At 37.7% G+C, this 22,495-nt stretch overlaps 1 protein-coding gene across 1 annotated transcript; it reads left to right on the top strand.

Annotated features, from left to right (window-relative positions):
* Positions 1 to 457: 457 nt before the first annotated feature.
* On the top strand, positions 458 to 21,636 carry PLEKHF2 (pleckstrin homology and FYVE domain containing 2). The gene is made up of 2 exons (XM_067711732.1): positions 458 to 722; positions 19,017 to 21,636. Exon 2 carries the CDS (start codon positions 19,031 to 19,033, stop codon positions 19,778 to 19,780), a length of 750 nt encoding a protein of 249 aa, XP_067567833.1. The 5' UTR covers positions 458 to 722; positions 19,017 to 19,030; the 3' UTR covers positions 19,781 to 21,636.
* The last annotated feature ends 859 nt before the right edge of the window (positions 21,637 to 22,495 follow it).

Raw genomic sequence — 22,495 nt, 5'->3', positions numbered from 1 at the left:
GGGGTTTTAGGGAAAGCAAGTGGAAGATGTGACGGGGAAGGAACGCTGTGCTAAGTGGGTGTAGCAAACAAATGTCTGCCCCGACGCTTTAAATCCAAAGCTTTTATTTCCCGGCTGCGGGAAGTTCTTGAATTCCCCGCGGAGGCCCGTTCGGTGGTGGGGGGAGAGGGGGCCCAGCTTTCCTTCCATTCTTCCAGCTTCGCTAAGACCTTCTTGGTGAGATGAACAATCCTTTCTAAGGGATTGCCCGCGCGAGGCAACCCAGGTAAGACGTCCCACGTGCACTCAATCAGCTCCAGGACCCCCTACCCCACTCGGCGCGGAGGAACCAACCCCACGCCCCGGCTGCCCAGGTGGGTGTGGCCTCCGCGGTGGCCCCGCCCCCTCGAGCACGTCGCGCGGGGCCGCCCGGGCGGGGCGAGGGAACAGGCAAGAAAGGGCGGAGAGCGAGCGGTGTGGGTGTGCTCGTGCGCGCGCTCGCGCCTGGCGTGTGGGTGGCGGCGCGCCCGTGCGCGCGCAGGGGAGAGGACAGCTCCGGCGGCCGTTGTGGGTTTCGTCTGGAGGGGCGGAGGGTCACCTGAGTCCGGATTGCGCCGGCTGCGCGGGGCCGCTGGCTGCACACCCTGGGAGGCTCGGGCGGGGGAGCAAGCAGAGTCTGCGCCCGGCGCCCGGGACGAGGAGGAGTCGGACCTTCTCTGCAGCCGCTTTCTGCGCCCGGCCGGGTAGGTGAAGCCGGGGTTGGTTGTCCGGCGGCTCCTGGGGGGCCGGGAGAGGAGAAGCGAAACTTTCTGGGCGCTTCCCACCGCGGTCCCCGGGCCGTCGGCGGCGCGGGGAGGTGTCGTCGTCTCGGGCGGCGGCGACCGACGCCATGTTGGGGTCTGTGAGAAACGGGGCGCTCCCGGGCCGCTCCCCTCGCGCTGGGGGAGCCGCGCCCGCCCGCCGGGCTTGAGGGCAGCCCGCAGGGCCGCGCTGGTGCTCGTCCAGTCCACGGGGCCGCGGGGAGGGGGCCGGGCAGACGCGCGAAGGGGGCCCCGAGGTCGGGCGAGAAGTGAGGCGTGAGGACTGGTGTCCAGTCGTGGCCACCGGCGTCTTAGGGTGCCAACATCTTTCTATCCAAAAAGTTTGCAGGGTCTGGGCATCAGGGATGTTGTAACTTGAACAACATTTTTATGTGATTTCGGGCAAAAAATGGCACCGCAGAATTTGCTCTGATAGAAGCGCTGGCTCTAACGCCTTACTTATTTGGAGTCTTTTAAAGTCGTATGGTCTTTTGACGAATTTAGTTTTCCTTTAAAATTTTTATTGAAGGCCGAGAGCTTGCTGTTCATGTGTCTTGAATACCCCTGCGCGCTCTTAGTACAGTAGCAGTAACTTGTGAGTGTGCGGTGGGAATAATGGGTGGTATTAAGGTTACAGATAACCAAGCCCTTCTGTGTAATTCATAGACTCACAAAGTGTGTAAGCTGATAAATACCTTCTTTGTTGTGTTTTAGTACGTTACTGAAAAAAATTCAGTAAAGACAGACACGAACGTTCACTGAGAGACTTAAAGGCATGTGTTGTTCACTTAGGAATAAGATGAAGTGATCTTGACATTGCGAAGTTTTTTCCTTCACTTTAGTTCCTTAAAGGTGCATGCCTACCTTGTTTCGAGCATTTACATTTTTCTGTACTCTGGTAGCTCATGGGGTCCTGAGGTTAATTCAGTATTAACGAAGGCTTCTATTTTAAATCGTTTCGGGTCCTCACAGCGTTGGAGGTGAATGGTATTAAGTTACTTATTTGGAAAGCACATGTAATCGCCTCAAAAAATAAAACTTGGTGTACTGACCAAGGAACGCATCAAAAAAGATTCAGCTTGAATCACCCTAGTAAATGAATGTAAATTACTAGTTTTAATAAAGGCATCTGAGTTTCCAAATTCTGTTAATTGTACTGAAAGCACTCTTAACCACAAATAAGATAAACCCTTCAACATGTCTTGGAGAATTTCTCTTCTTGAACTGTAGGTAAAAATATAGCTTCTCAGATTTGATTGCTAATTTTCTTAGGGTTTTCTTTTTGTTTTGCTTCATTGTCAGGTAATTGCCATTATACATATTTATTTTTCTGGATGTAAGAGTTACCGAGACTGAGGTGATTTAACTAACTTCACAAATCTAGCAGCCAAGCTGGTATTTAACTGAGGTCTTATGACTGAAGCCTTCTCATTTTTTTTAATAGCATAACTTTGCAGGGTACATAACTCATTCCTGTGGTGCAGTCTGTGTCCACCTTGGTTCCTCTGTCTTAGCTGCTCTTTCTGATTTTAATTTAGTTCCTCAGCATATATATTTCCTAGAGTATTTCCTAGGAAATTTCCTAATTTACAAGGAAATTTTTCCTCTTAAAAATACTCACTTGAGCATATACTCTTTGACGCTTTTTTGCCCTGTTCTCCTTATCCCACCCCCCCTTTCTCCCCGAGAATAATTCACTTATCTATCCTATTGCATCTCAGTAAATATAACATTTATCTGTCATGGCACCTCCTTGACAGCAGGCATTACATGAGGTCTAACTTGCCTCTTCATCCCCAGCGTCCCAAGAATCTAGCAGATGTTCAGGAAGGGTTTGAATGGATGAATACACTTATGTTTCTTGTAAATAAACTTCATGAATTTCTTGTTAAATTGTACTTTCCATGGGCATAAGTAGTTAAATCTTCTCTAATTGTTTTTGGGAGGGGGGGATTTACCTTGGTAACTCAATTAATTTTGGACTGGGGATACAGAACTTGAATGTTATGAAATTTCCAAGTAGATAATGGACTGAAGTATAATCAACAAAAAAGCAGCAGCTGTGGGTCAACAAAAGGATAATAATCGTACTTTTAAAGTGCAACTGTATTTAGTATTTGCACTGAATGGAAGTAGAGGTAATGCCTGAAAATTTTGAAGGTCATATTTATACATTTAAGCTCTTTGATAGAGCAACTCTCATTTCTCTACCAATTATTGTTTTGCTAGAATTGTCTTAGAATTTTGTTTTAGAATGCCTTGCTTATTGGAAAACATACAACAATTGCTTTTCTATTGATAAGTTTATCTTTGAGAACCAGCTTTGTACCACCAGCTGCATGCTTAATAGCAAGGTGTATGCTGGCTTAATAAAATAGTCTTTGTAGATATACTCTCACAGTGCTGTTTTAAGTTGCAAAACTTAAACTAGGTGGCGTTCTGTAATGAAATTACTGTAGAATTTGGGGTTAATTCCCTGCCCCCATAACTTTCTCTCCAATTCTATAAACCACAAACTGTGTGCTCAGTTTGGGAGGTCCTGGGAGAGAATATAGAAGGCATTCAAGTAGTTGCTGTGAGTGCTAGAGAAAGCAAGTTGTATGTTGGGTGGATTGGAACCAAAGCAAACCAAACCTGAATTCTAGGTCTGCTCCATTCTAGCTTGTGACTCTTGAACAAGTCACTTCACTTCTTTAAGCTTCACTGGACTCACTTGTGAAATGGACACAGAAGCATTTGCCTAACAGTGTTGTGAAGATTTACTACGATGTTTGTGGAAGTGCGTGGTGCAGGATATTCAGTAAGTTAATTAGCAAATGAGCAGAGTGGCAGTTAATTACAGAATTTTAAAAGGGAAGCAACCTTTAGAAATACATACTTCAGTTCTCAACTTTGGTGCACATTAGAATTCCTTGAGGAGCTTCTGCACCCCACCCTTGAGCAAATCAATCACAGTTACTGCGTTTGGAGTCAAAGCATAGGTAGCTTTGCCAGTTTTTTGTTTGTTTGTTTTAATGTGCAGTCAGGGTTGAGAACCATTAATTCAACCTCCCATCTCCTTATTCTCTTCATTTTGTTGTTGAATAAAGTGCAGAGAGAGGTTAAGTGCCAGCCAAATTCCCCGTCAGGTTAGAAAGAATGAATTTGCATTAGAGGAAAGTGACGTGCACAGAAGTTAAAATAACAGTTACCTTCATTTCAGAACAGAAAGGCCACATTTGGAACTACAGTTCACTAAGCCCGGTGGCAACTGTCTCCACTCTGCATTAACAACCTACATGGATGCCTGTGTTATTTAACCATATCATCATTTAGACCTCAGGTCTTAATCTGTGACCAGAGGTGATTCAAGGGCCTGTTTTCCATCATAACTATGAACCAGCTTTTTGTTCTCATCGTCACCTGCAGTCCCTCCTATGCTGTTAGTTTTCTCGTTTTTTTTCCAGTCCTGAACTCTGTAGTTCATATACTGTGAACCCACTAGTACCACATAGGCCTCCTCTCCTCGACCTTTGCTGTATATAACTGGTCAGTTCTCAACTTGTAAATATCACCTTTTACTTTTTCTACTTTTGTCCCTGCGTAGCACTCCTGAAAAAAGTCACATCTATGGTGACTGTTAAATATTTGTTTTCTAGCTGCCTGTGTACTAGTTCCTTTCTAATCCTTTCTTATCCCAAAGTTGACTCGTTTTCTCTGTTGCCTTTTCACTCTTAGGTTGCTAACCCCAATCTTGAAATGCTTGACTCTTAACAGATGACCTTGCTTCCTTCTATGGATTTTATGATGTGAATTTTCTGTTTTCTTTTTTCCATCAACTTTTTAAATCCCTTTCTCCTTTCCATTTCCATAAGCGGAACTATCCTTAATTCTTTATACTTGTTTCATTTAAACAGTGGTTGGGGAAAAAAATAAAAAAGATTTTTGTATTCTTTGGTTATATTTTTATTAATTATACCTGTAACTTTGTGTTTATTATATTTTTCTCAACATTCTTTGCATTTTGTTAATTTAAAAACTTTTTTCTTTGTCTATGAGAGAATATGTGTTCAATATAAAATAATTAGGCAATATCAAAATATTTCACCCTAGTACTTAGAGATAACCAGTACTAAATTTTTGGTGGGTGTCTTTCCAGACTTTAAAAAAAATTTTTTTTATATTGCATGTGCTGTTTAAAAGCTTTTATTTAATAAATTGCCATATTTAACAGTTTTCCACATTAAATATTAATCTGTTCTCCAAAAAGCTATCTAAAAATCCATTATATGGATATGCCCTAATTTGTTTCACTAATGTCCTGTTGTTGAACATTTAGATTGATTCTGACTTTTCAACATTATAGACAAAGCTACAGTGAACGTCTTCATGTGAACAACTTTGTACACTGGTCTAATTATTTTTTGCATATATTCTTGGAAGTAGAATTGTTGTGTAAACTTTTTAAAGTGATTATATTGCCAAAAATGGCATTTAGAAAGGTTATTCCAGTGTATACTTTCAAGAATATGAGTGCTTATTTTTTCCACATCTTAGAGAGGTGAATAATACATCATTTAAATTTTATTTCTTTGATTAGCACTGAGAGCCAACATTTTTCCATTTACTGGTCATTTTCATTTGTTCCTTTGGAAATTGCCATTTGTATCTTACCCATTTTTCTTTTGGGATATTTTCCTTTTATCTCATTGATTTACAGGAGCCCTTTATATATTAAAAATGTTGACCCTTTGTCATATTGTGCAACTTTTTCTTTAACTTTAAGGCTTTTTTCCTCTTAGTGTTGAAGTTTAAAATTTTTACGTGGTAAAATGTTTTCTTTTATGGTATTTGGCTTTTTTTAATGTTATATTTAGCCATTTCTCTCTAGAGCTAGAAATTTAAGTTCTGTCTGTCACTATTAGACTTGATGCCAGAGGGAAAACTACAGTACAGCCTACCTTCCCCGCAACCCCAAGAGTTTGTTTCTCAGGATAAATTTCTGTGATTAAAAATTCCAGGGTCAAAGGGCAGTGCTTTCTGAAATATTACCTGTACATTACCTGTATAGGTAAATATTACCTGTACAATATTTCTGTACATTACCTTCAGTCCTTGATTTTTTTTCCCCACGTTTCACTGCTTATTGTGACCTTTTGGCACAATGAGGTCATTTAGTCTCTGAGACTTGGGAGACATGTGAAAGCATGTTGAAAAGGTGCTTTATGCTTTCTTGTCTCCCCTTTTCTCTCCTCCTGCTTTCTAAACTAGGCATTCCCCAAAGTTTAGTCCTCTGCCCTCTCCTCTCTTCCACAGCATCAATGATCATCTCTTCACAGATAACTCTGAAATCTCTTTCTGTCCTGGAGCTCCCTGCTCATCTTGGGGTTTCTGTTTGTCTGACAGATGTTTGTCTTGTGTATACACCTTGAAGGCACTTCAAGATAAGTATGCCCCAGACTGATTTCTTCCCCTCCTGAAACAAAACTAGCATCTGATCTACCCAATGGATTATGCTTAAACCTTTGAAGTCGTCTTATACTCACTTTCAAACCCATTCAGTTGGTTCCTCAATCCTTTCTGCCTTACCTCAGTAATCTCTCTTACTTCCATCTTCCCCTTTTTATTTCTGCTGTCAAATTTGTGGCTTAGGCTTTTGTTACCTCTCACTTAGAGACTACTGTAATATGCTCCTGCTTTTTTTGCCTCCAGTTTTGCTTCTTTGGTAGTCTCTCCAGTTCATCCTGTGTTCTGCTTCTGTGGACTTATTAATATTTTCCTATTTTCCTTGGTCTTCCCATTGCCTCTACAGTGAAGTCTAAACTGTTGAGTGTGATGCTTACTTTCCTCTGCATTTTGGCTCTTCCCTATCTTGCCAGGTTTCTAGTTTACCACTATACATTCTCCACGTCCTACCTCCTTCAGCCTGGACTCAATTATTTCCTCTCTGGGGAATATATTCTATTTGTACACCATCATCTCCTATCTCTCTCCCTCTCCCCTAAATAGTTTGACCTACTACTTTTGCTCTAAGGCCCAGCTTGAATTTCTAGACATTTAAGAGTTGTTCCTAAATATTCCCCCTGGTCAAAATTAACCTCCCAACTACACTCTTTGGTCTAAGGTTTCATCACTCTTTTTATTTTTTTTTTAGTTAAAAAACATTTTATGTTTTTGGTTTGTTTCTCCTTTGCTCCTTTAGATTTTGAGTGCACAGATTGAGGTAATCATATTCCTCAGTTCATAGCATACTATATGAGTACCAAACACTTTCTTGTTTTGTTTGGTGTTTCCTTCCTTATCAGTTACTTCCATTATCCTCTTTCCTGTAGAAACACACCCTAATGTATAATACATGAATTATATATACTTGTGTATATAAACTTGGGTATATGTCTGTCCTCCTTCACAAAGATTGTTAGTTTTGAGTACTTCTATCTTTGTACGGAGTAAGTAATCAGTAAATGTTTGCTACGTGAAATTCATTGAAAATTATTGATTTTACTAGCTTCCATATTGCTTAGACTAAAAACCCAGGGATTTAATTTCAATTTCACTCTTCCACATCTAGTTTAGTTATGGCAATCCTGAACATTACTGATTCTTTCTTTTCCTGTTGCAAACTTCAGACTCTCATCAACTTTCCCTTTTACTTTTGCAATAATTTTTCAGCTGGGTCCTTTCAGTCTCTCCCTCCTGAAATCTTTCACTGTTTCCACAGTTATCTTAGAAGAATCCAGATCAAATCAGGCCACTCCTTCCCAGAGCTTCAAAAAGAGCTCTCAGGAACCAAGAAGATCTCTTGTCTTATTTTTTTCTCCCGGTTTTCTACTAAATATCTCTTCTCCAGCCTCTTCTGCAGCTGTACGTGTAACTTTTTAAAAACACATTTTTACTTGCAGAGCTTTATGCCTTTACGTATCATGTTTTTGCCTCTTGAAGTTCACAACCTGTTTTCAGTGTATTTTTCAGAACCTGTTTCAAGTGTTCAGCTGCTGCGTTCTTCCTTACCGCTTTAACGTTTTTATTATAGTATTTATTTCATTGTGCTTTTTATTAAAACCTTGTGGGAACATGTCTTAATTCCCAGTGTCTGGTTCATTTTTGTTTTCCCTTTAACACAAAGCATAAAGTCTTGAACATAGTGAGTAGATTGTAACTGCTTTGAAAAATACTAAAGAAAATTTGTTAGGGATGTGATGGGTACCAGCTTTATTTGTCAAATATTATACAATGATTTAACAGCTGTCAGCACTGTACAGCTGCCCCTGTACAAATACTTTTTGAAATGATGAAGTTTTTTATCTGAATATTGTTGATGTTGAAAATACGCATACACCATCATTTTTTATTTGCTAACTAAACAGCTGTGCTTTTCAGTAAGAGAAGAAATCATTTTTATATATTATCTTGAGATTGAGATTTTAAAAACAGGATCTGCTATGCTCAATACTTAGAATTCACAGTTAGATACTATAGTTAAATAGACGAGAACATTTGCCTTGTAAATTTAAAATCTGTGGGCCTAGTGAAGGGTGTGGTTCCTGTTTTGTGTGAAAATTAGTACTATGGATGTCAAAAATGAAGTCTCTGATTTTCATAAAGCTCAAGGTCAAGAAGCTGCTGCTGCTTTTAACTGCTCAGTGCACAGTGATGGCATGTATATGCAAGCAATTTTGTAGGTGCTGTTGGGAATACGAAGTTGTAGGAAATGATCTTCTTTTTTTCAGGAACCTCCAAATCTGTTGGGAATAGGCAGGTATACAAGTTTTTATAGAACATAATAGAGGGCTTCCCTGGTGGCACAGTGGCTAAGAATCCGCCTGCCAATGCAGGGGACACAGGTTCGAGCCGTGGTCCGGGAAAATCCCACATGCCGCAGAGCAACTAAGCCCGTGTGCCACAGCTACTGAGCCTGCACTCTAGAGCCCACGAGCCACAACTACTGAAGCCTGCGTGCCACAACTACTGAAGCCCACGTGCCTAGAGCCTGTGCTTCACAGCAGGAGAAGCCACCACAATGAGAAGGCTGTGCACCACAACGAAGGGTAGCCTCCAACTAGAAAAAGCCCATGTGCAGCAACGAAGACCCAACGCAGCCAAAAAAACCCAAAACCAAACAAAAAACAACGTAATAGAATATAAGTGCCATAAATGGTACAGGTAAAATGGTATGATAATTTAAAGGTAAACAATATGTGCCTATGAGGTTACTGAACTGACTGGTAAGATTTCAGAACAGCAAGTGGGGAAGGACATACTGAGCTCAGGTAGAGGAGAGGAAGCTCAGAGCATAACCTGGGAATAGCTAGTAGTCTGGTTTGACTATAACAAAGAGAACATACAGAAAGGTAAAACTGAAAAGATAGACTGGGCAGGCTGGGGCTTGACTGAAGGGCTTTGAATACCAGGTCAAGGATTTTGGAATTAATTCCGTTGGCCAGGGAACCTTTGGTTGTTAATAGAGAGTTCCCTGAGCATAGCTGTAGTTAAAGAATATTAATCTTGCCTTGTGTGGCATGGTTTAAATGCTGAAGACTAGAGGACTTGTTTCAAGCTTGAGGTTCGTATTCCTTCTCTTTGTAAAGACCTTTTTTTTAAACTCCCAATGTGACTGTTCTGGTTTTCTAAATTAATTTTTAAAAATCTTGGGCTTCCCCGGTGGCTCAGTGGTTGAGAGTCCGCGTGCCGATGCAGGGGACACGGATTCGTGCCCCGGTCTGGGGAAGATCCCACATGCGGCGGAGCGGCTGGGCCCGTGAGCCATGGCCGCTGAGCCTGCGCATCCGGAGCCTGTGCTCGGCAACGGGAGAGGCCACAACAGTGAAAGGCCCGCGTACAGGGGAAAAAAAAAACTTCAACTGTGGCTTAGTCATTCTTTGTATACCATGGTGAGTTTCTCTGTCAAGCCTAACCTATGTGAAACTGCGTTTATTAACACCCTAAAATTAGTCATTACTTTACTTTTCACTTCCTTTTAGTGTTTGAAGAATTATTTTCAGCATACGTTCTACTTATTACCATGTGTTTTAAGATTTTTGTGTCATCAGTGGCTTTCTCCAAATACCTAATAAGGTCCACATGAGTGAAATATTTCTGGAATATTTATTTCTGAAGGTAGCAAAGTATAATGGAAAGAACATGCATTTTTTTACAAAACTGGCTGTGCGACTGGGAAAATTCCTTAACTAGTCCATGACTCAATTTACTCTTTTGTAAAATGGATATGATTATCCATTTTAACAAAATTGAGATTATTAAATGAAATAGAAAAATGTGGACGTGCCTAGCACGTGTAGGTGTTGAGTAAATGCTTTTTCTTTTTCCTTTCTTGGTTAAGCCTGTAGTATAGTACATTTGGGTCTACTTTTCAGTAATAGGCAAATTTAGTGCCTACAAGAGATATAAAACAAATTACTATGGCTCTCTGTAAATGTGATTCAAAGTTTAGAAGTTTCAGTTCTTATCAATCCACCTTTATGAGTTTAAAATTAATATAAAAGATTGTTCCTTTCTTTTTTCTTATCTAAGAAATGAATGTTTCCTTGATCACTACTGATTTCTGCAGTACATATTGTATAATTGGTTTGCCACAGTGGCAGAAATGCTAGTGGAAAGGGGAGGGAAAAACTGTCTATTCTTATTGATAGAATATTTAAATTTTCTAAAATTCCAAATTTAATTTGCTAAATGTTCAAGTATTTCTTCTTTGTGTTATTCTTCTAGTATTTTATTGAGAGTCTTTAGAATTTCCTAGAATTTCCTGATTATTATTATGCTTACTAAATTATAGAACTTTTGAAAGTAAAAACTGCTCTGTCCTTTGCATATGGTAGGTGCTTAGAATAATTGTTCATTTGACTTAGGTGCATTAGGAGAGAGGAGTAGTTTGTTCTAATACCTACACATTTGCCCAGGGAGGATGTACCTCTGATAGTTTCTTGCTGCTTTAAAAAAAAAAAATCTCTTCTTTCCCCACTTTCCTGTTTGTCTCTCCTTTTCCTTTTACAGTTTCTAGTCTTAATTCAGCAGTAACACAGATTTTAAAAAATCAATTGATATTAAGACATAGTCAAAAGTTTGATTAAAAATTAATTTTTAGTCTTAGTAAACCAGAACTATGGCCCATCTACTATCAGAGTTCATTATTTTAAAGACAAGAAAGGGCTTTGCAGATTATTTTATTCAAGGTGGTAGCTGGTGTGTGTGTGTGTGTGTGTGTGTGTGTGTGTGTGTGTGTGTGTGTGTGTGTGTGTGTGTGTGTGTGTGTGTGTGTGTGTGTGTGTGTGTGTGTGTGTGTGTGTGTGTGTGTGTGTGTGTGTAGAGCAGTTAGGTAGCTTGTATGAAATCTCTTATTTAGTGCCAGAGCTGAGATTAGAATCCAGGTCTTTTGGTTCATAGTTTATTCTTTTTTCCATTATAATGCAGAGTTGAATACTGAAGCTCACTGATATCAGATGTCTTGGGTACGTGTAAGAAATTAATTAGGTGATTTTTTTGTTTTAAACTCACCTGCAGGGATGAGATAGAAGTATTGGTTTTCAGTAAGAAGAACTGGGCCATAGTATTCTGTGACAGTTGGGCTCTCTTCTCAATTGTAAATAGCATTCTGACTCTTTTTAAAAAAGAGTTTTTGCCTCTTCTCGTATTACATTTTTAACAGGTGGTAGACACTCCATTGAAGAACATATTAACTTTAGAAACAAGATGTTACCAAAAGACTAGTGTGGAACTTGGACGATGCAAATGTAGTTCTTGTCTACAGTTGTGAAGGAGATAACTTGAAACTTGGATGGTTTAATTTTTAAAAATTGGTATATAAAGCTGTCTTTATAAAAGTTAAGAGTGTTTCTTTGTTTTGTTTTTGGTATGCTTTTCCTGTGGTTCTTACATTTTCAACTATGAATTAAGGCTGCCAGACACCATTTGTTGGAAAAGAAGACAGGAAATCAGTTGGAAAACTGTTGCATGTGTAGAGTTCTCTGAAGGAAATCAGTTGGAAAACTGTTGCATGTGTAGAGTTCTCTGAAGTGGCTGGATGTGGGATGAAACTAACAGATATAGTAGTAGTTTTCTTATCAGTAGTAGTAATGAATTAGAAAATATAATGTGGAAAAGAGACTAGATTCAAATATCAACAAAAGATAGGAGATACTTGAATTTAAGTAATGTAACAATCTTGTGAGAAGAAATGTACAAAATTACTGGGCCATTAAACAAGATTTGAAACCTTGGGAAGAGATAGTATCAACCTGCTAGGAACACTACAAGTGTAATATGAATTCACCAAAATTTCAGTGGATTTGGTCTCTATTTTTTTCACTTATTTATTGTAATTGGAAATGGTTCTAAACCTTAGCTGCACAGTGGAATTACCTGAGGAACTTTAAAGTGTCCCAGTACCCAGGCCAGACCAGTAAAATCAGAACATCCTAGAGGGAGGGATCTAGATATCAGTATTTCTTAACCTTTAATATCTGTCATCACAACCTATTGGTCTCAGTTTTGTATTTTGAGTTTCTATTGATATTTTAAGCAGTTCTAATTATTTGTAGTGATTGATATTTTGTTATTTTATTATTTCTTAGAGATTTTCAAAACAAAAAGGAAATTTATGTATTAAAAAACATAGCTTGTTATTACCATATGGGTTCATTGGACATGTGTAAATCTAAGATATATTATAGGATTTTAGTGAGTGATCTTGTTTTTCCTATATCTTGAAGCATTTTACTATTTTATTTTCTTAGGAATTATTTAACCAAAAAGAAGAAAATAGAAGTGATGTAATTGCCTGGAAGGATGATGCAGTGATAAAATAAATCACCACTATTGCACCATTTTTCAGTTTTATTATTACATTAACCAAAGTATTGCATCATCTTTCAAAAAGATACGAAAGCAGTTTGGAGATCTCCTTAGTCTTTTTATTTTAAGCTTTCATTTAGCATATTTGAGAATTTAGATTTTTTTCATTTTTCATCTAATGACAAAGAAAAAAATGAGCAAAGCTAGACATTTCAGAACTATTAGACAAGTCACAGGGTGAGTGCAAAGAAACAGCAACACTTAAACTAATAATGATGGTGAAACATTATAAGTGAAATCTCAGACAATGAGCCTTCAGTTGATGATTTTCTAGATGAGTTTTCTCAAACTCAGAATTAATTAGTAAACAGTATTCCTAAAAACAGAAATGGAAATATTATAGATTCATGCATGACAACTTATGAGCAGTTAGTTGCATTTAAAGGATACTATACTTTTGTATCTACATACCTTCAGTAACAGGAATGTAGAATAAGAAATTTGCTGTGTTTCAGTTTTTATAAAGATTGTTCTTAAAGTTATTGTTTTTTACTATTCGTTTATTCTTGTTTCTGTAAATTAGTTATAAAATGGCTTAAAATATTAAAAGTAAATAAAAAGGGTATTTTGGACTCAGAGAGTAAATTGGGATGGCTATTTTTTTATGGTATACTAAAGGTTAAGAGTTTCCCTGTGGTTCCAGGCAACTAAGGTTGGGAAACACTGTTCTAAGTAGATGTCATCTGGACAAATAAGCAGAAGAGATTAGGTAAAACATTTAAAAGGTTAAGTAATGGGAAATAGTCTAGTTTTACCAGGTGCATAGTACTGACAAAAGAATTATAAAACAGGTTAATGGATTAGACCAGACAGCCCAGAAGCAGTGTTATAATACTATATAAAAATTTAATATAATAGAGTGTCATAAAGCAGTAGATTAGATTATTAATACCAGTAAATAATAGCTACCACATGTTGACTACTTGCTGAACATTTTGTATGCATTATCTCATTTACTCCTCCCCCGATATAGCTGCTATTATTATTTCCATTTATAAGTGAGGAAATCTGAGGTCACACAGTATTTGGTGATTCTGGAGCAGTTAGCTCCTTTAGAATGCAAATATTTGAAAAGGAAAAAGGGTTTTTACCTATGACAGAATAAATTTCAGGTGGATAAAAGAATTAAATGTAAAACCTAAACCATAGAGAATAATAAATAGGTGCATCCGATATCTGGATAAGGGAAACTTAGGAGTCAGTCATTGGGGAAAAAATTACAAAGGAAAGTATCTGTAAGTGTAACTACTTAAGAAGTAAAACTCCTTTTGTGTCAAACACCATAAACAAAATTACAGCTTAATATACTAGGAAAAGCAATGAAATAACTGGGTTAATAGACTTTATGTGTAATATACTCATATAGATTAATAACCTAAATATATGAGTGTAGAAATACAAGTTACTAAACACATTAGAAAGTAGCTGGTCTCACGAGGTAACTATGAAATAAAATATTCAGTCAAATTGAAAGTACTGTTCTTTCCTGTTTTAGGACCTTTGTCCATAGTATTAGTTCCTTTGCAAGGCTGACTCCTCATCCTTTAAGACCCAGTGTGTAGCACCACCTCAGTGAAGTCTTTTTGAACTACTCAGTAAATGAGTTTTTCCCTATATCTTGGCACACTGCTGATTTCCTTCATTGCACTTCACCTTTTGGAATCACCTGTTGGTTTACTTACTTACTGTCTTTCTCCTCCACTATACTCTGAGCTCTGAGAGGAAAAGGATAATGTCTGGCGTTTAGAAAGTGTTCAATAAAGTTATTGAATAAATAAACATAATGAATAAAAGAGAAGTAAAAAATGAATAAAAATGAGATACCATTTAAAAAAATCTACTCTATTTGCTGAAATTTTTAAAGGAAAATACTCTGTGTGAAACAAGGTGGGATGGATATAGTCATTGTGCTACTTGGTAAATTGGTGTTACCTTTCAGAATGGAAATTTTGTAAAAGATAGCAAGAGCTTTAAACATTAGTGCCTTTTGACCCAGTAATTTTGCTTCTTGGAATCTATCCTAAAGAAGTCATCTCTGCCAGAAGATGGGGAAGCATTCTTCCTAGCTCTTACTGTATTCACTGATATTCCTTCCTAAGAAAAGTAGACAGAAGTCCAATTGGGCCACATTTTATAGTTGTCTTCTGTTTCTTTTCATGCAGATATGCCAGGGACTCACTCCTTGGCTAGCCCCAGTATTCTTGTATTCTAATACTCTCACAGAAGTCTTTTGAGAGTTCTTACTGCTTGGGGCACCTCACTGTACAGGTAGTAGATTTGGATTTGGACTTTGGAGGAAAGTAAAGGGTCCTGTTTAGGCCCTGGGCTAAAGGGTAATGCCTTAAATCCAGTTTATTAAGAGCCTTGCTTTGGGGTGTCTGGAAGTAATCCAGCTAATGGTGGTACTTTGATTTCATTTTTGATTTATCTCCCTTCTCTCAGCCCCTCCCTTTTGTGCCCCCACCACCTCTTTCTCGTGTGTGTGTGTGTGTGGGGGGGCATTTGTGTATTCCTGGGGTTTCAAAATCAGTGCTTCCTTTCTTTTTCTTGTCAGACACATACTGAAAACATTTTAGGACCAGCAGGGATAATGGAAAGGATTGCTTAAGGCCAAAGGCCTTAAGTTCTTTGTGCTCACTGATGTTCAAATACAGGTCACAATCCATTGCTGAAGTCAAGTGGGCTGCAACTATCATTAAAGTAAATGAAGATGCTAGAATACATCATTCATAGAATTGTATATTGTTTGTAACATTGCAGTATGAAATATATTTCTTATCAGCGTCACTGTCAAACTTTGAAAGCTATTTGCTCCAGCCAAATACCAGTTAATGCCCCAAACTTGGGCTTCCCTGGTGGCGCAGTGGTTGAGAGTCCGCCTGCCGATGCAGGGGACACGGGTTCGTGCCCCGGTGCGGGCTGGGCCCATGAGCCATGGTCACTGAGCCTGCGCATCCGGAGCCTGTGCTCCACAACGGGAGAGGCCACAACAGTGAGAGGCCCGCATACCGCACACGCACACACAAAAAATGCCCCAAACTTCACTTTTGTTGCATCATATTTAAACAGGGGGAAAGATTTATGAACAGGGATTCAGGCTTAATGTATTGCAGAATTTGAACAGTGAAACATTATCAGAAGACTGGCTAAATAAATCATGATGACTTACCCTTTCAGGTTATTTGCTCAAATTAGTATTCTTTTATCTTCAGTATTTTTAAGGTTTGCGGTGAAGGTCCAGAGGTTAGCAATAGCTTTCTTAGTTCTTATATATAGAGCCAGTGGAGCCTTAAGGAATAATCAGTGTGCCATAATACACTGGTAACAGCACGGAGGAATCAGCTTTGAGCCTCAGTTCTGTGACAGCCTTGGGCATGGTACTTAACTCCTTTATGTCAGTTTGCTCATCTATAAACTGGAGCTAATAGTGCATATCTATCATAAGGTTGCCCTGGGTAGGAAATACAGTAATACATGTGAAGTGCTCAGCTCTTGCTTGGGCTCCCAGTGAGTAAATTCCAGACTGTTCTGCCTGAATCTCTGTTTGTGCCTTAGTTTCTCCTTCAGCTCGCATTTCAGCTAATATTACTAGATTATTCTTTGGGAGATAAAAACTTCACAGCAGTTTGAGACAGTTAAAATCAGAAGATAATAAATGTGAAAAGCACTGCACAAATTTGTGGTGGTATTAATTCCAGTAGTAGCAATAATAGGAAACCTGTTTGCATTGCAAATGAGCTGATTAATAACTGTATAATGAGTGAATCAGTAGTTGATTCAGGTGGGAATAAATAGATACTTTCAGTTTTCTACAGGTGCCAACGTATTTCTTGCCTTAGGACCTTTGTAGTTTTTCCTTTTGTCTGGAATATTCTCCCTCATCCTCGTCCCTCATGTATGCATATCTAGTTCTGCCCTATCAGCTGAAAAGATACCACTTTAGATACCCTGACCATCCAGTCTGAGTAGACTGAGTAGTCCCAGTGGATTTTTTTAAAAATCACTTTAAAAACTTACAATGTTAATTATTACTTGGGTCTCGATTGTTTTCTGTTTGCCTCCTCCCCAACTAGGATGTAAGCCTTGAAGAGCAGGGACCTTGCCTGTGTTGTTTATTATTTTGTCCTGTACCCAGATCAGTGCCTAACAAACACTTGTTGAATGTTTGACTATCATGTAAAGTATGAAAAGTTATCCATAATTGTACTTCCCAGAGATAAATAACCATTCTTGATATTATGGTATATAGTTTTCTAATTTTACATACTTACTAGTGTCTAATATTATGCTCTTATACCATATTTCGTTGAGTCTAAAGATGAACATGTTTTACTGTATTTTATGTCTCTAAAATTGGGATGTCGTATAATCAAGAGTTTGCCATGATTTAATTGGCAGCATTTTTCTTTCTCAATAGCACATAAAATGAGGCTGTGTCTTAATAGCATCTTAGATTTGATGAAATTTGGTATGTATTTGAAACAAAAATGAGATCATTAGGTTCAACTCCCCCACCTAGATATCAATATTTTGAGCATTTTCCTATATCACTGTATTTAGATCTGTCACATTCTTAACAGATATCTAGCATATTGTTAAGGGTGTATCATAAATTGTTCAACCAGTTCCTCTTGATGAACAGTTGGAGCTTTTCCAGTGTTTTTTTCTGTTACAGACAGTGTTGTGTTGAATATACTTGTACATATCTTTTGAGTGCCTGGATCAGTGGGTACACATATTTTCTGTAGTGTATGAGGGTACCTGTTTCCCTATATCCTCAGTATTACTGCATCTTAAGAAATTATTAAAATTTTTGTTAATCTGATGAATGAAAACATATCCTAATGTCTTACTCATTTATTTATGAATGAGGTTGAGCCTCTTTTCATGTTTACTTTTTAAATTTTCTCTTCTGTGATGCACTTGTGCATAGGGCAGTAGACTTTTAATTGGCTGGCAGATTTGCCCTAATTAGAAAGAGAGGCCATCACACTTCGGAGCCATGTGTTGTCATATTAATTTTTGGGAACAACTTTCAGGGCAGAGTCCACCCTTGTGGAAGGCAAGAGGGCTTTATAAGGACCCAGGATTAGGGGAGAGACAGAATTCAGGAATAATCAGAATTGTTGTATCCTTTATAATGGAGGCCAAGAAGGGTTACAGTCTCATCAGTTTGTGAGCTGAATACTGGAACTTAAACTATGCTCTTACTCTTTAAATGCTCCTCTCCTTTCTGATATGATTTGGTTATAGTATGGTATTGTTGGGTTAGTGGTCTGAAATAGGCACAACTCTGGGACTTGAGTGAAGTCAATATTGGATCTAGAGATTAAATCTTTGATCATTTAAGACTAGATTAATGTGGGTTTTTTGCACATTGCCAAGATGTTCTTGTCAACCTTTTTGAGCACTTTTACTATGCCAGACAATGTGTGTTTCAAAGATAGATATCAGATGGTCTCTGCCTTTTAGGTTCCATTGCAGCCTATGGAGAAGACAGATTTCAATCCTTCGGTGAGAGTGAGTCCAGAAGGTACAGGGAATATGAAGAGCACAGAGGAAGGTGTTTAGTCTAACAGTTTAAGGAAGACTTCTTGGAGTAGGTGTGATAAACTGAGTCTTGAAGGATGATAAGAGTTAGCTGAGGGTAGTAAATAGTAAAGGATACAAGAGTATGAGAGAAGATATGTATGATTGAAATGGACTACAAGTGGTAGGGTTTTCTTAGAACATAACATTGGAGGTAAAGAGTGACTTATGATGAGTCTGGGAAGATAAGCAAGAACCAGATAATGAAGGGCCTTAAATGCCATGTTAAAGATTCTGCATTTTTTAGGTTAAGGGGAATAATCTTGAGTAATGGTGTGGTCAGATTTGCATTTGAGAGATCACTGCCTGAAGATTGATTTAAGGGGCAAGAGCTAAGGCAGTAAGGTGTGTTGGGAAACGATTCTGGTAATCCAGGTGAGAGGATTGAGGCTTTAGCTCAATGGTAATAGAGCCTACTGGAAAAATCATAGTTGTTTCTCTTATATAATATTTGGCCTTCTTGTTCAGAATCCCTCTGAGATTAAATTTCATGTAGCTGATGGCTTATATTCATTTTCTAATTATTTGTTGTTTTATGTCTGTAAGAAGTTTATACTTTTATAAATACCTGCTAATGATACTATATGGAGATGGTTAATAAATGTTTTTGATGATTATAAAAATTGGGAGATGTTAGCTCTTTTGGTGTACTTAGTGATTATCTTAGAGGGAAACAATTGGGGAATTTTGCCTTTGGGTAGAAGTAATGATTCGTTAGATTAAATTTAGATTGTATAATTTTTTTAACTTATATGAATTTATAATTTCTGTGTGCTGATTTCTCTCTCTCTCTTTTTTAAGGCTATTAGCAAAAGATGGTGGATCGCTTGGCAAACAGTGAAGCAAATACTAGACGTATAAATATAGTAGAAAACTGTTTTGGAGCAGCTGGTCAACCCTTAACTATACCTGGACGGGTTCTTATTGGAGAAGGAGTATTGACTAAGTTGTGCAGAAAAAAGCCTAAAGCAAGGCAGTTTTTCTTATTTAATGATATTCTTGTATATGGCAATATTGTCATCCAGAAGAAAAAATATAACAAACAACATATTATTCCCCTGGAAAATGTCACAATTGATTCTATCAAAGATGAGGGAGACTTGAGGAATGGATGGCTGATCAAGACACCAACTAAATCGTTTGCAGTTTATGCTGCCACTGCCACTGAGAAATCAGAATGGATGAATCACATAAATAAATGTGTTACTGATTTACTCTCCAAAAGTGGGAAGACACCCAGTAATGAACATGCTGCTGTCTGGGTTCCTGACTCTGAGGCAACTGTATGTATGCGTTGTCAGAAAGCAAAATTCACACCTGTTAATCGTCGTCACCACTGCCGCAAATGTGGTTTTGTTGTCTGTGGGCCCTGCTCTGAAAAGAGATTTCTTCTTCCCAGCCAGTCCTCTAAGCCTGTGAGGATTTGTGACTTCTGCTATGACTTGCTTTCTACTGGGGACATGGCCACGTGCCAGCCTACTAGATCGGACTCTTATAGTCAGTCATTGAAGTCTACTTTAAATGATGTATCTGACGATGATGACGATGATGATAGCAGTGACTAAAGGCGTATTTTGAAATATTTAATCAGATGTGACTATCTGAGAAATCAGCTCTGGGGGGAATGTAAAATCCTGAGCTTTCTGTCAGTTTTGCTCTAGCCATGAATTTGCCTGAGAAACTTATAACCTATGTGCCTCAATATATTCTATAGAAAATAGGTCCTGTTACCATCCCCCAGCCCCAACTGCTGCTGCCACTCTCTCCTCACCTCCCCCAGCTCCCTATTCTTCTACAGGGATAGACTGTTGCGAATATATCAGATAAAGTTTTGGTTTCTTATTCTTGTTTTAATTCTAGACTATTTTCTTGAATGGTTGGGAAAAGATGTTTATTTAACATGTACTACACTGTTGTTTATTATATGTTCTGTTATATGGAAAAACTAAAAGCAAAGAATGATGGAAAAAGGAGTGTGATGTGGTCAGTTAATAATGTTATTAGCTTTTTTCTAACCATCCTATCTAAAGGTTAAGACACCAGTAACAGAAATACATGCTTTGGAAATACTTTGTTTGGCTTTTTCATATACCAGGTGGTGCCTTATCATAATAGCACTGTTGCATGTAATAAGCCCCTACCTTCTCACTTTTTAGTTTGTTTTAAAAATACACTGGTGCTCTTTGAGGTGTAAAATGAATGTTATAAATGGGTGTAATTAGAAAATACTTCTCATTTGACAACTACAAATAACTAAATTTAGAGGTTCTTTATTCTATATGAATATTTTTCCATAAAATAGTTGTGATTATTCTATATTTTTACTTTTTGTAGGTATCAAATTATAATTGTCATTCTGGGGAATTTGGTTTGAAATTTATCAAATACAAATTGTCATTGCATTATTGCTACTTTTAGTAAGACATATTTTTAGGTATAAATTCATCTGCTTTAACATTGTTTCTAGAATGAAACATCTTATACAACTTCTTGAAATGAAACAATCTCTTAAAAAAAACCTCATGCTAGAGCACAGATCTCCTTAGGTTGAAGATTTGGAAGAAATAATGTATGAGAATGGTCAAGAGAGACCAGTTAAGTTTGACTAGACTTCATATCTGTGGAAGTATTTTCTCTTTCAGTGTGAAACTATCTTGAATTTACAAATATAGTGTTATATTTTATAAAGTTTTGTAAAGTCCCAAACAATATTTCTATTTTTGTAAAACAGTTGTATGTTTAATCTGTTTCTGAAATCATTTTGCAATCTATGGAAATAGAGTAGCAATTGATCTTTCTAAATTGTGAACGTTATTGAGTCAGTCTAGATTGCTTTTAAGAAGAGGTAGTTTTTCAGCCTTTGCTTTTGAGGCAGCCATTAGGTTGAAAGTATATTTATCATATAAAACTTGATGCATTTTGCACTACTCTCTCCATTTGCATGCTGCAAATAACTGTAGTCTTTCAAATATGAGAAATCAGTCTGAAGTTTGTTTTAAATTCTAAATTCTTTTGTTTTAAAATCTTTAAATCTGGATATATTTCAAATGTCATGAGAGGTTTGATTTAATAACTTGTGATGGAGGATTCTTTGGTTTGGTTAAGGCACTAACTTTACCTTTAAGTTGTGAAAGCACCTGAGATATATAGATCTCCCTGTAGGAAATGTGAAAGAAAGGCACAACAGGTTTTTTTTTGTTTTGTTTTAATATCATGTGGACTTTTGTTTCTAAGCAATATTTACATATAATCAATAAACATATCCAAAAAGGACCGTGAAATCTGAGAAGTGCTAATGGAGACTTGCTCATACATAGGAACCTAGCAAATTCAGGAACCAGGGGGAAATGTTCTGAGATAACATTTATGTTGTCAACCTCTATTGACTCTGTTTTTACAATAAAAAATATTTTACAACTTACCTTCTGTGCATATTGTGACTTGAAGATTTTTTACCCCTTGCTAAGGTTAATGGAGATGTTATGCGTATTCTACCTCATTTCAGCAGCTGTGAGTGCCTTCTATGTGCCAGACATTGTTCTAGGCACTAGGAGTAGAGCAGTGAAGAGAAATTGCCTCCTTTTCATGGAGTTTACCTGCAAATAGAGTCCAAGCTGTGTTTTCTTCCAGAATTTTTTTCTGTAATTTTTAGAGCTTTTATAAATCTTACTTATATATAAACCTGAAATGATTTTGGTGCCAGTTTCTCATGCTGTTCTCTTGAATGAAATTTACTTGGACTGTACTGGATCCCCAGTACATTAACCAAATTGATAACTATTGGCATAAAGGAAGCAAAAATTTGTAGATGCCAAGGAAAAATATTAAATTGAATACATACACCTTAACACAGGAATTCATGCCTTTGGGTCAAGTGCATACAATGGCCAGTTTTATATAAAGTCATTTGTTTATATATCTTTGTCACTTTTATGCTGAAATTTTTTTCTTTTTTTGGCCGCACTGCATGCAGCATGTGAGATCTTAGTTCCCCAACCAGGGATCGAACCTGTGCCCCCTGCAGTGGAAGCACAGAGTCTTAACCACTGTACTGGGAAGTCCCTGAAATTCTTATAAATGGGTAGTATTGAATTGTATACCTCTGATTTTTTAAACATTCAAAAATGTACTTGAGCTGTAATCTTTCTCTTGGATGTGCTAACTTGTTCTCAAATACATGTTGTAGCTTTATACAGTGTAGTAGCAATTATCTACAAATCCACATGATTGCTATACATTTTAGAAGATAAAATTGAATAGTAAAGTCTAGGATGAAAATA

The sequence above is a fragment of the Pseudorca crassidens genome, chromosome 17, assembly GCF_039906515.1.
Source record: "Pseudorca crassidens isolate mPseCra1 chromosome 17, mPseCra1.hap1, whole genome shotgun sequence".
In the NCBI taxonomy this organism is placed as follows: Eukaryota; Metazoa; Chordata; class Mammalia; order Artiodactyla; family Delphinidae; genus Pseudorca; species Pseudorca crassidens.
Note: the sequence above shows the minus strand (reverse complement) of the source record. Positions and strands in the feature narration are given on the sequence as shown.

Excerpts from the sequence above, each read along its gene's own strand:
- PLEKHF2 (XM_067711732.1), top strand. The coding sequence starts at position 19,031 with ATGGTGGATCGCTTGGCAAACAGTGAAGCAAATACTAGACGTATAAAT.